This window comes from Aedes aegypti, unplaced genomic scaffold, assembly GCF_002204515.2.
Source record: "Aedes aegypti strain LVP_AGWG unplaced genomic scaffold, AaegL5.0 Primary Assembly AGWG_AaegL5_hic_scaff_572_PBJ_arrow, whole genome shotgun sequence".
Taxonomy (NCBI): Eukaryota; Metazoa; Arthropoda; class Insecta; order Diptera; family Culicidae; genus Aedes; species Aedes aegypti.
In genome coordinates this window covers 29787-41615 of record NW_018736250.1, presented here as the reverse complement: position 1 = coordinate 41615, position 11829 = coordinate 29787, and the positions used below count along the sequence as shown (strand labels likewise).

Sequence of the window (11829 nt, the reverse complement as noted above, 5' to 3'; positions counted from 1 at the left end):
AGCGTCAAGGTCAAAGGATCAAAAAGAACTAACCGATCGCGCCACTTTTTCACTTATACTGCTTCGCGTTGAAAAATGGGTTAACCAACGTGCGAAGTTTGATTTTTGACCAACTTCGCCGCGTCGCAACTCAATTCTCAATAGTGCGCATAATGCACACGGTGGAGGGCATAGATGCGCACTATAGCGAAGCGACTCGCGACGCGGCGAAGTTGGTCAAAAATCGAACATCGCACGTTGGTTCACCCATTTTAAGTCGCGAAGCAGTATACTAGACCGACGCGCGACATGTTTGATCCTACCCTCGTCGCTGTCCCCCGTAGGAGCAAGCGCCAAGGTCGAAAGATCAGACAGAACTAACCGATCGCGGCACTCTAACTGATCACGCCACTTTTTCACTTACTAGACCGACGCGCGACATGTTTGATCCTGCCTCCGTCGCTCGCCCCCGTAGGAGCAAGCGTCAAGGTCGATAGATCAAACTGAACTCCTTCAAAAGATCTCATTATAGGTAAATCAAAAATTATTTAATGAAAACCGACTGGCAAGGTGACGTAAAGCACGTAAAGCAGAGATGGTCGGGTCTCGGGTTTTCAAACCCGAAACCCGACCCGAACCCGTCGGGTTCGAAATTTTTCATGCCCAGGGAAATCAAGGAAATTTCCATTACGATAAGATCCTGGACTGACCGGGAATCAAACTCAGACACCTTCAGCATGGCTTTGCTTTGTAGCCGCGGATGCTAACCACTCGGCTAAGGAAGGCCCGCTTCTCATATGTGCATCCCAAAAGACGTAAATTACATGATTTATTGGGAGTATGTATGTCATTTTGAAAATTGAAATTACGCTCAGAAACACGGGTAGTCACAGAATTACTAAATTCTAGTATATAATGACTATTTTCTATCTGCCTCTCTTTCATTCTGTAGGGAATTTTATTCCCGTCTATCAATTCGCCTGGGTTGAAGCATCGCTAAGTTTCAACCCAGTAGAAATGATAGTGTACATATTCACAGCAGAATGAAAGAGAGGCAGATAGAAAATAGTCATTAATGCATAAACTTTAGTAATTATGTGACTTTTTATTTCTGAGTGTATCTCATGTTTCTTGGCCACGATTTTTAACCTCTATCAAGTACCAGTTTTCAGGACATTTTCAAGAGGTATATTTGATCTGTAAAAATAACAACAATTACAGATTTAATTGTATCCACTACTTGAAGTCTGGGTCACCAGGTAATGTGGGACCGATTAATGGCAAATTTTCACTAGGGTTTTATTTTCTTAAATACTATAAGCAATTCATCCAAATGTTGTTCAGGAGTTCTATCAGAGTTTATCCCCGATTTTGTTTAACCAACTTCTACTAGAATAACTCCAGAATAACTCCAAAAATACATGATGGGTCCTTTCGAGTATTCTTTCACCTCCCATTTTGTGTGATAATTGTTTTAGTAATTTCTTAGCTTCTTAGCTGCTTAGAATTAGTTTGTGTATTATATTATTCAACATTTCTCCAAGAACTCATACAGATCTACGAACACCTCACTTGTAAAATTATCTGAAAAGTATATGTTAAAACTCATGAAAAATCCAGTAAAAATGTCCTAGGACAACTTATTACAAGTTCACCGAAGGCAAATGGCGGGATTATAAATTACAACAATTTATTGAAAAATCCTTGACGAAATCTTTTGAAAAAAAATCATCAAATATGTGCCAAAAAATCTTTGGGAATCTCGAGAAACTAGTGGAAAAGTCTTTACTGAATGTATATAACAATTTGTTAAGAAATTGCCGGAAGTAGTTATTCATTGATTAATTCCTTCAGGCTTCCAAGAAACAATACATGTTGCGAAATTCATGTAGTATTTTTTGGAATCAGAAGAAATAATTTATAATTCTTGAAGTGCTTTGAGAAAGCTGTCTTTAAGAACTTTGTAATCCGTTAACGTTCAAGAATTCATCATAATAATGATCAAAACTTCAAAAGCTCAAAAAAACTAACCTTTGTTCGTTGAAATTGTGTTCACTTTATTTCGGTTGAAGAGATACAATGCAGTAAATACATGTTCATGTAAACGTTGTCGATTTCAAGCAAAAATTAAACTGCTTTTGAAAATTCTAAAATTTTTGACGGATCCTGCCCCTAATAAATTTTTGAAAGAATCCATCCAAAATTCTGAATCTGTAATGTTAGATTATCTGTTCCAAAAACATTGAAAATTAAATTAACTCAAAACATTTTAAATAGGGTCCTAAAGGCCTGTCGCAATTTTAGTGCCAAACGCTTAAGTTTAGGCCAAAAACACATGTTTACTCAATTTTCTAATGTTTTCCGTTGGTTTAAGCCCAAAAAACATTTTTTTAGATTTTGTCACATCCTTTGGCTTAAACTCAAATTTTGGGTGTATTTTGTTTTCCGTGTCCCTTCCGAAATGTCAGATAGGAACAACCCCAGTGTTAAAACTAAAACCCCTGTGGTGTTTTTGTCGACTAAGCGAACGTCAAACATGATCAAAAGTGTCAAGGTTCATTTATGGACCAAATTTTTAAAGTAAAGTTTAAACATGATATAACCATTATTTGAGCGGGAAAAACTGCTAAAGTTGTTACAGTAACATGCTTTTTCGTGTTATTAAATAAAAACAAGATTTCATTAAAAATTTTAGGACCCAATTGAGTTGTGGAATATTCTTCTAAAGACTCCGGTTATTTTTCAGTGCTTCTTTCAGATATCTAACCAGAAATTCTCGCAGAAGTTGCTCTAAGGATTTTTGTAGATTCCTCCATGAGATTTCCCCATATTTTTTTCCTAGAGGTTCCTCTAGGAGTCCATCCAGGTATTTTTCCAAGAAATTATCCAATCCAAAAAAAATCTTCGAAGAATCTCTGGATGAATTCTTGAGGTTATTTCTGATGCAATTACTGAAGGAATTCACGGGAAAATATCTGGAGAAATTTTTACAGGAATTCTTGAAGGAATCCTCAAAATAAAGGATATTCAGAACAATTCTCCAGAAAAAAATCTGGATGATTCTCTGTAGGATTACCTTGGAGTAATTCTTCTGTGAGAATTCATGAAAGAAGTTATTAAGAAATTCGTGAAGTTATTACTTGTATAATCCTTGGGATAATTTCTACAAGAATTCCTCATAGAATGCTCGGAGCAATTACTGCAGGAATCACTGCGAAAATCTCCGGAATTATTCATGGAGTAACTTCAAGAGTACTACCTGGGAAACCCCTGCAAGTGTCCCTGGAGGATTTTTTTAAGAAATATCTTTAATAGTCCTAAAGAAATAGTAGAAATTCCTAGAGAAATCCTTGGTGTCAACTCTGCAAGAATTATTTCAGATATTTTCTAGAGGAATCCTCTGGCAAAAGCAGTCTCTGGAAAAATTTCAATCTCTGGAAGAATCTATGGAGGAATCTCTATACCAGCTGCTGAAGGAATTCTTGGATAAATATCAACATAAATGTTGTGAGAGCAATCTATGGATAAATCACTGGAGGCATTCCTGCATGAACTCCTCCTCTCTAGAGTTTTACCTGGAGCAATCTTTGGAATAATCCTTGATGAAAACCTGGAGGAACTCCTAGTAGAATTCCTAGTGGAATTGTTATAGGTACTCCTGGAGCCCTATCTGAGCCGGTCTGAAAGAATCGAGCTGCGGTTGAGAGTTCTTCTTGGAGGAATCTCTGCCAAAATCTCTAGTGAAATCCCTGGAAAAATCGCAGTAACTCGGTCGAGATTATCTTGGAGAAATTTCTGGTAGAATCCCTGGAGCAATCTTCGAAAAAAAATCCTAGAGAAATCTCTGGAGAAATTCCTTTCCGACACCAATGTTTTTGTTAATCAATCTGACCAAGGCCAATGATTAATTTGTTCTTTTTTCCACTACACAACTTTCTATGGTTGCTATGCAACACAAGTTCGACGAACCAACATGATTGAATGCACAAATATGTTTCTACAAAATGTTCGCTAGTAGTTCGTGCACATATTGTGCATCCGAGTAATCGCTGCAATGTCGCTCAACTTTCGCGTCGCTGGACTGGCGAGCTCTTTGCAGTTTAGTGCTCCAGCGACGCATTGAGATAGCCTGTGTCGCTCAAGCACTAACATGAATAGGTCGCCAGAGTCCAGCGACGTTTTGGTCGCGTGAAATAGTTGAGCGAAGTTTGTATTCGTTCTAGGTATTGTGCTCTGCAAGATAAATCCACGTAATGCGATTATCTGAAAATGTCGATATACCGTCGCAGTGGTAATGAAAATCATTAAATATTTCAGATTTAGCAAATTTGAAACATTTGTGTCCTTGAAGGACAAAAAAATCCAAGCCTACTTGAATTTTGACGTTGCGTTTGAATTGCGCGCATATCTTCTGCGCGTTACCGCCGCCGCTGGATGTGGATTTAATATAAGCGCCGCAATATTGCCTGCACTAACAATATTATACGGTTCGCGCGAACATTCGTGCAATTTACACAAATGTTCGTGCATTGCGCGCACTGTGTAATCACAGCTTTATAGACCTATGCACGGGTTCATTATTTGACGTTTTAGCGGTGCCGTGTTATTTATGTGACCATGGAAACCAGTGAATTCGGCACCGCTCAAACGTCAAATTAGTGAACTCGTACATCAGTCCATAGTTTCAAATAATGATGCTTTACGGACGATGATTTGAAAAAATGTGACAATGGACCTATGCACGGGTTCACTAATTTGACGTTTGAGCGGTGCCGAATTCACTGGTTTCCATGGCCACATAAATAACACGGCACCGCTAAAACGTCAAATAATGAACCCGTGCATGGACCAATGCACGAGTTCATTAATTTGACGTTTGAGCGGTGCCGAATTCACTCGTTGCCATGGCCACGTAAATAACACGGCACCGCTCAAACGTCAAATGGTGAACTCGTGCATTGGTCCATAGGTCCATTGCTCAGTACAACCTACTATGATCAGAATTGTTCAAACATGGTTACGGACGGCCATGTGCAGATTGATGAAAAATGGTTTTAAAATTATTCCTCAAGTAGCCTTTCATGAAATTGCAAAAAATGTTGTACGCAACTTGGTGATTTTTACAGCACTGGTCGTAATTATCCAACTCGGCAAGCCTCGTTAGATAAACGTACGAATGGTACTGTAAAAATCTTCATTCTGATCCTGTTGTTGAAAATTACTAGTATCTAATATTTTCCATTTGCATCAGTTGTTTTTTTTTATATTTCGCATATTTCACATGTTTCGCATTACAAAATCAATATGAGTACATATTGTCTACATATCAACACAGATAAGCAGACGTCATACTCTCATCGATGTCCATCGGAGCATCTTTTAACAGTCGATTCAAATATATAGTAGATGGCTAATCCACCGCGTAACCCGCAATGCTCGCATCTTTTTACACACGTTTACACACTACCGTCATCTGTTGGCCCATCGACCACATTGGGCGACTAAGTTTCCATTTTTTTGTTAACTATGCATTATTTTAAAAAGAAGGAATCAGAAGCATATTTGTTGACATGATCAAGTGGAAAGTACACTGATGCAAATACAAGTGTTTCGTTTTCTATATTTGCCTTTACCCAAACATATTCAGACTCTTTAAATTTCGAAGAAGAAAAAAATTCAGAATTAAATTTTAAACAAACTGCGTTGCCGATTTTTCCACCTTACTTTCTTTGTGACATAAGAAGATTACGATCGTCTCTGAAAGCGTTATAATCATATCCGAAAACTTCTTCGCTTTTTAATGATTCCCAACTTGTTTCTGTGCCTAATATGAACAAAAAGGATGACGCTAAAATGTTTTTATTTTATGAATTTGCTTGATTTTAGAAGATCGTCTCATACGATTGAAATTTTGACTATAAACCTCGGAGGCTTGTGGAAGGTCTAAATCATTTATTTTAAGTGTTCAACATTTAAATGTGAACACATCGAACGGTTGCCGCACTCATTTGCGCTAAATGTGTTAGCAATACATTTATTGCATGTTAGATGACTAATATTATATTTCTCTGTAAAGTGCGTGCGACATAACTTTTAAACTTGATGACACTTAGATGTTTTTTAAGTTCATTTTTTAACTATAAAATTGTTGTCAATTTTGAAGTTATTTTCAGTACTGGACAGAATCAGAGGCGCGGTAAGTGGGTAGAAAACTCCTGGATAGGACAGTTAACAGAGCCACGAGTATTTCTGAAAGTATTGCTTGACAAATTTCTGAAATATTCATGGAGAACTATGTTGGATTGGATTCTATTCAAGCAAGTTTCAAGTTATTCTTAAGCTGTCGTGATCTCCAAAGCATCTTTTATCGTATCCAAGAATGAATATTTGAAGGAATTCCCATTTTTGGATTCATTCCTAATGAATATTCAGAGGAATTCCTGAATGTTCCATGGGAGCCTAACAATAAAGTATAACAAATTATCACGAAAATCGATGCATGTAAAAAAACAAAATTTGGAGAAATAGCTAAAAAACATTTGATCAAATTCATGGTTTTTTGTTTTAACCTTAAAAAACAAAAAAAAATTATATCACAGTAAGAATTTCTCACAGATTATTCAAAAGAACTTCGGGAAAATTTTTGGATGAAATTTTTGGAAAACCCTCTGGTGGAATCTGTGAATTTTTATAATATGTTTTTTACTTTCCGATTTCCATTTGTTGTAGAAAATTTCCTCTCGGAGCAACAAGAGCAAGCGTCCTTGAGAATCTTCCTGCTTTGGGATACTTCAATGAACATCAATGGACTTTTCCACGTCAGCAAAACGTTAAGATGATCGACGCCCTTCTAGCGATGAACAATCTCAGCATAGTGAATGCCATCGACGAGCTGGGAACTATCTGCCGGGACTTTATCTTGGTTTGCTATTGGGCGGGTAGAAAGTTCCCCTGCTTCGATAAACATGAGTTCTTCAGCTGGATAGACTCTACTAGTCATTATGGAGCGTGCTGCTCGTTCAACTATCATCCCAGTGTGCAGGAAACTATTACTCCATTTGCTGTGAACACATTTGGAGTCCATGGTGGATTGAGTGTTATAGGAACTGGATATCCACAAGCATCGGACGGTAAATCGGGAGCCTTGTACTCGGAAGGATTCATGGTAAGGCTATATCGACTAACACGTGTGTAAACATTGCTTATTTATTCGACCAACGTTCTTCACAGCTGATGATTCATCATCCTCATGACTTCGCAGTGGAATCCGCACCTCTGACACTTTTGAAGCTTGGAACGGAAACCTTCATCAGTGTATCGCCAACAGATTCTCGCTGTTCGTCACAGGTTCTAGTACTGCCGCAGTCGCAGCGATCCTGCATTATTGGCAAAGATTTTCCTGTTCCAATCGAAAATTACCGTCAGCCTGCCTGTACTCTGGAGTGCCTACGAAACGAGGTTCACCGGAAGTGCGATTGTCATCCTTATCATCTACCTCGTCAGTCACAGATTCCGGAGAACATCAAACCTATACGAGGATGCACAGTCTTTGATTCGCTGTGCCTGATTGACAATTTTTGTAAGATTTAACAGTTTGGAATGGGGATGATCCCGAACATAATATGGGACATTTATTAACAACATACCTAAGGGTTTATGGGGAATGAGGGTTCAGAATTTTCCTCGATTGCTATCAACGTTTACTTGCTCATTGTGCTCTACACCTTCATTCATTCATTTAGTTAACATCTAAACAGAAAACACTGAAACAACAATTTCAGGCCACAATACTCGGTTCGTGGCCGCATCTCTCCATCCTCGGTTCTGACCCATGCTCGCCAAATCGATGCACTCTTGATCCGCCCACCTCGCTCGCTGCACTCCACGCCTTTTTGTACCAACCGGATCCGAAGTGAACACCATTTTTGCAGGATTGCGGTCCGGCATTCTTGCAACATGCCCTGCCCATGGTATCCTTCCAGCTTTAGCCACCTTCAGGATACTCGATTCGTCGTAGAGTTGGGCGAGCTCGTAATTCATCCTTCGCGCCATACACCGCCAAAGATCGTCCTAATCACCCGGCGTTCCAAGATCCAAGTGCTTGCAGGTCCTCCTCGAGCATCATCCACGTTTTATGCTCGTAGAGGACTATCGATCCTATGAGCGTTTTGTACATGGTACATTTGTTGCGGGTGTGACTCTTTGTTGACCGCAGAATCTTGTGGAGGCCATAGTAGGTGATGATGCGCCTCCGTATTTCGCGGTTAACGTAACTTATTATTATTAAAATTCATTGGCTTTTTTCGGTGAATACAATATCTATACTCAGAGTGAAAGGGAGTAACGAAAGTAATGAAATGACAAGATGGATAGAATCGCAAGCGAGCGACGAGAGAAATGAATAGAAGTTGAAAATTTGTTTTAACAGAGGGCCATATGTGTGAACAACACAATCGAAACGACAAATCGTTGCCTAACTATCAGCGTCAGCAAGGATCCAAGGTAGACATAACCCTATATATCGTAACATTGCTTCCTAGGCGAACCCTTTCACGCTCGGCTCCACCTACTAGCATGTACTTTGTCTTGGACGTATTCACCACCAGTCCAACTTTTGCTGCATCGCGTTTCAGGTTCTATTTGTCGTACAGTAAAAATCTGGTCCGTTGTCGATCAGCCGTCAACGAAGCCTGCTTGATAACTTCTCACGAACTAGTTTACTACAGGTTTCAGACGACGGAAGATAATCTGGGATAACACTTTGTAGGCCGCATTTAGAATCGTGATCTCCAGGACCATATTTATGAGTTCAGCGTCGATACCATCCTTACCAGCAGCTTTATTGTTCTTGAGCTCGTGAATGGCATTCTGAGCCTCCCTTAAAGTGGGGGCTGGTTGGTTTCCATTGTCCGCAGTACTGTCGAAAGTTTTCCTCCGTTGTCTCGACCTTCATTGTCTGTGCTCTCTGTGCCACTCAGGTGTTCGTCGAAGTGCTGCTACCACCTTTGGAACACCTCACTTCCGTCCATCAAATGCTCCCATCTTTATACCTGCGCATCTCGGCTCGCGGCACGAAGTCGTTAGGGGTGCGTTTAGCTTCTGATAGAACTTGCGTGTTTCTTGAGACCGGCACAGCTGTTCCATCTCCTCGCACTCCGTCTCCTCCAGGTGGCGTTTTTTTCTCCCGAAAGAGGCGGGTCTGCTGTTGCCGTTTCCGTCTATAACGTTTCACGTTCTGCCGGGTCCCTTGCTGCAGCATGACTGTCCACGCTGCGTTCTTCTCCCTTCAGAATCTGCTACATTCCCGTCGACTCCGTTCCACGTACTCGACGTTGCTCTCAGCTGCATTGATGGCTGCCTTAACTGTTCTCCCAGCAGTCCTCAAGAGGGCTTTATCCAGCTCACCCTCTTCCGGTAATGTAGCCTCGACGTGCTGCGCGTATGCCGCTGCCACATATGGTTGCTTGAGCCGCTCTAGGTCGTACCAGGAGGCGGCCATCGGTTACTTATATGTTGTTAACGACGAGAGTTTTTGGGGCGCAGTTTAAACCATCACCAGATAGTGGTCAGAGGTTGATGCCTAGCGCCCATGATAGGACTCTCGGCCGCACCAAATATTCCTAAACACATTCTAGTGAGATAAATGCAGCGAATACTTGCATTCAACATGAACTTAATCTTCTTATTCCCGCAGCACCGAAACAAACCCTAACCAGTTTGAGTTCATTTCCACATTTATTGTGAATAATCAAGTGGTCACAGCAAACAGGAGGATCGGTTGGTGTTTCGAGGATATCACTCTTAGTGTTGAACTATGAAAAACCAGAAATAAATAGATTGATTTTTAAAACTTCGTTTTTACAGGCAAATTTGGAGGTTATTTCAGTCTGTGCTTAGGAATGAGTATTATCTCGCTGGTTGAAGTGCTGTTCTACATTTCTGACATCGATAATGTCGGAGAAGTGCCCGTCTATCAATCAGAAGTTGGTCGATTTGTGATTCTGTCTGCTGTGGTGATCTCCCAGGTGTATCGGTATGGAAAGCGTGTGGAATAGGTGCTACGAATGGTCATATTCTTGGAGGCGGCGAAAGCAATTAGTCGTAGGCCGTTTTCGTTCGTCGTCGGTGGGCGCTGAGCTTTCCAATATCGGTTTGAACTCCTCCTCCTGGCCAACCTGAGCATTTAGATCTCCCAATGATGATTTTGACGTCATGGCTTGGGCAGCTGTCGTACTCGCGTTCGAGCTGCGCGTAAAAAAGCGTCTTTATCATCATCAGTGCTTCTAGAGGGAGGGCTGTGCACGTTTATTATGCTGAAGTTGAAAGAACCGGCCTATGAGCCGCAACTTGCATATTCTCTCATTGATCGGCCACCACCCGATCTCGCGCCTCTGCCTCACCCATAAAATTTAAAAGCTGTTCCCAGCTACGTGTGTTGCCTGCAGCTCTGGTAGATGGTATGGTATGTCTAAACTTTCGTACCATTGATCCTTTTAAACAAAATTTCTGCAGCACTATGCAGGATCCGTAGCTGAATCCACGGTCCTTCAGCACGTCGGCGAGTATGCGTGTGCTCCCGATGAAGTTGAGGATTGCAGTTCCGCCGTGGTTGAGGTCTTGATCAGATTCAATTGGCTGTCTTCCAGAAGTAACCAAGTCGTGGCACGCTCCTTCTGGTTACCGGTGCCTGAAATTCAACTTCAGCTGCTGCAATCGCCCGAACCGGAAGCCCCGGCTTTTCCATCGGGCATGTTCCGATCACGTACCGCCACAGATCGTTCCAAATCATCAGGAATTCGAGCTTCGTCTTCTCAGTTCCGTAATTGCTACCTTTAAGCTTGGAAATTCCAATTCGCTCAATTTCGGCGCAAACAAAATCATTGCATGATTTCCTGAAGGAAATTATTGAATGGAATTCTAGAATGTGTTCTGATAGAATTCGCAAAGGTATTCTTGCAGAAACTCATCCGACAGTTCTTCGTGAACTGTTGCAATCTTACCAAAAATGCTTTTATGAATTCTTCCAATAACCACCTCAAAATTCTTTCAGGGCTCCTTTGCGCCATTCAGATGTTTAACGTGGTACTACTTCCATCTTTCGAGTCTGTTTTTCAATACTACCCAAAGAACTAACAACCTGCGGTGGTAACATTGATTTTTATTGTTACACAGTGGTTTTATTGAACAATTAGCATTTTGCATTTGCAACACAGTATAGATTGTAATCTACAAAAACTTATGCAGATTTTATGCTCACCTTGTAATCCAATTATTATTATTTCAGATATGCTCAAACGCCTCAAATGCCAATGTCTTCCCGCCTGTAGTGATGTAACATATAAACGTCGTCAGTGGTTACGGACTTCTCGGCGCACAAATATTCTATGAACATATTCTAGTGAGATAAATGCAGCGAATACTGCTACTGCATTCATCATGAACTAATCTTTCTTATTCCGCAGCACCGAAACAAACCTAACCAGTTTTGAGTTCATTTTCCACATCTATTTGAGTAATCAAGTGGTCGCATCCAACAGGAGGATCGTTGTTGTTTCGTGGATATCACTCTTAGGTTTGAACTGTGAAAAACCTTTAATAAATAGATTGATTTTTAATACTTCGTTTTTACAGCAAATTTGGGAGGTGCTTTCAGTCTGTGCTTAGGAATGAGTATTATCTCGCTGGTTGAAGTGCTGTTCTACATATTCCTGCGATTCTATAGGATCCAACAAAAACTGCAAAAGCAGGCGAAGGAAAAGCAAATTAAATTGGTACAACCCTTAGCGGCGCTGCAGAGATTTCCCAAGAAGGAGCAATTGTTGAACCAAAAAATTTCGGCATTCGAATAGC

General features: G+C 40.6%; 1 protein-coding gene across 1 annotated transcript; it reads left to right on the top strand.

Annotated features, from left to right (window-relative positions):
• The first annotated feature begins 6714 nt into the window (after positions 1-6714).
• On the top strand, positions 6715-11828 carry LOC110681215 (sodium channel protein Nach-like). Its single transcript, XM_021856987.1, has 3 exons — positions 6715-7144; positions 7210-7558; positions 11611-11828. The coding sequence occupies exons 1-3, from the start codon at positions 6815-6817 to the stop codon at positions 11826-11828; spliced, it is 897 nt and encodes a 298-aa protein (XP_021712679.1). The 5' UTR covers positions 6715-6814.
• The last annotated feature ends 1 nt before the right edge of the window (position 11829 follows it).

What these genes read in the sequence shown, in the direction of transcription:
- LOC110681215 (XM_021856987.1), top strand. Translation starts at nt 6,815, where the DNA reads ATGATCGACGCCCTTCTAGCGATGAACAATCTCAGCATAGTGAATGCC. An exon ending in TGTACTCGGAAGGATTCATG is followed by an intron (nt 7,145 to 7,209) that starts GTAAGGCTATAT and finishes CGTTCTTCACAG; the next exon opens with CTGATGATTCATCATCCTCA. An exon ending in GTGCCTGATTGACAATTTTT is followed by an intron (nt 7,559 to 11,610) that starts GTAAGATTTAAC and finishes TCGTTTTTACAG; the next exon opens with CAAATTTGGGAGGTGCTTTC.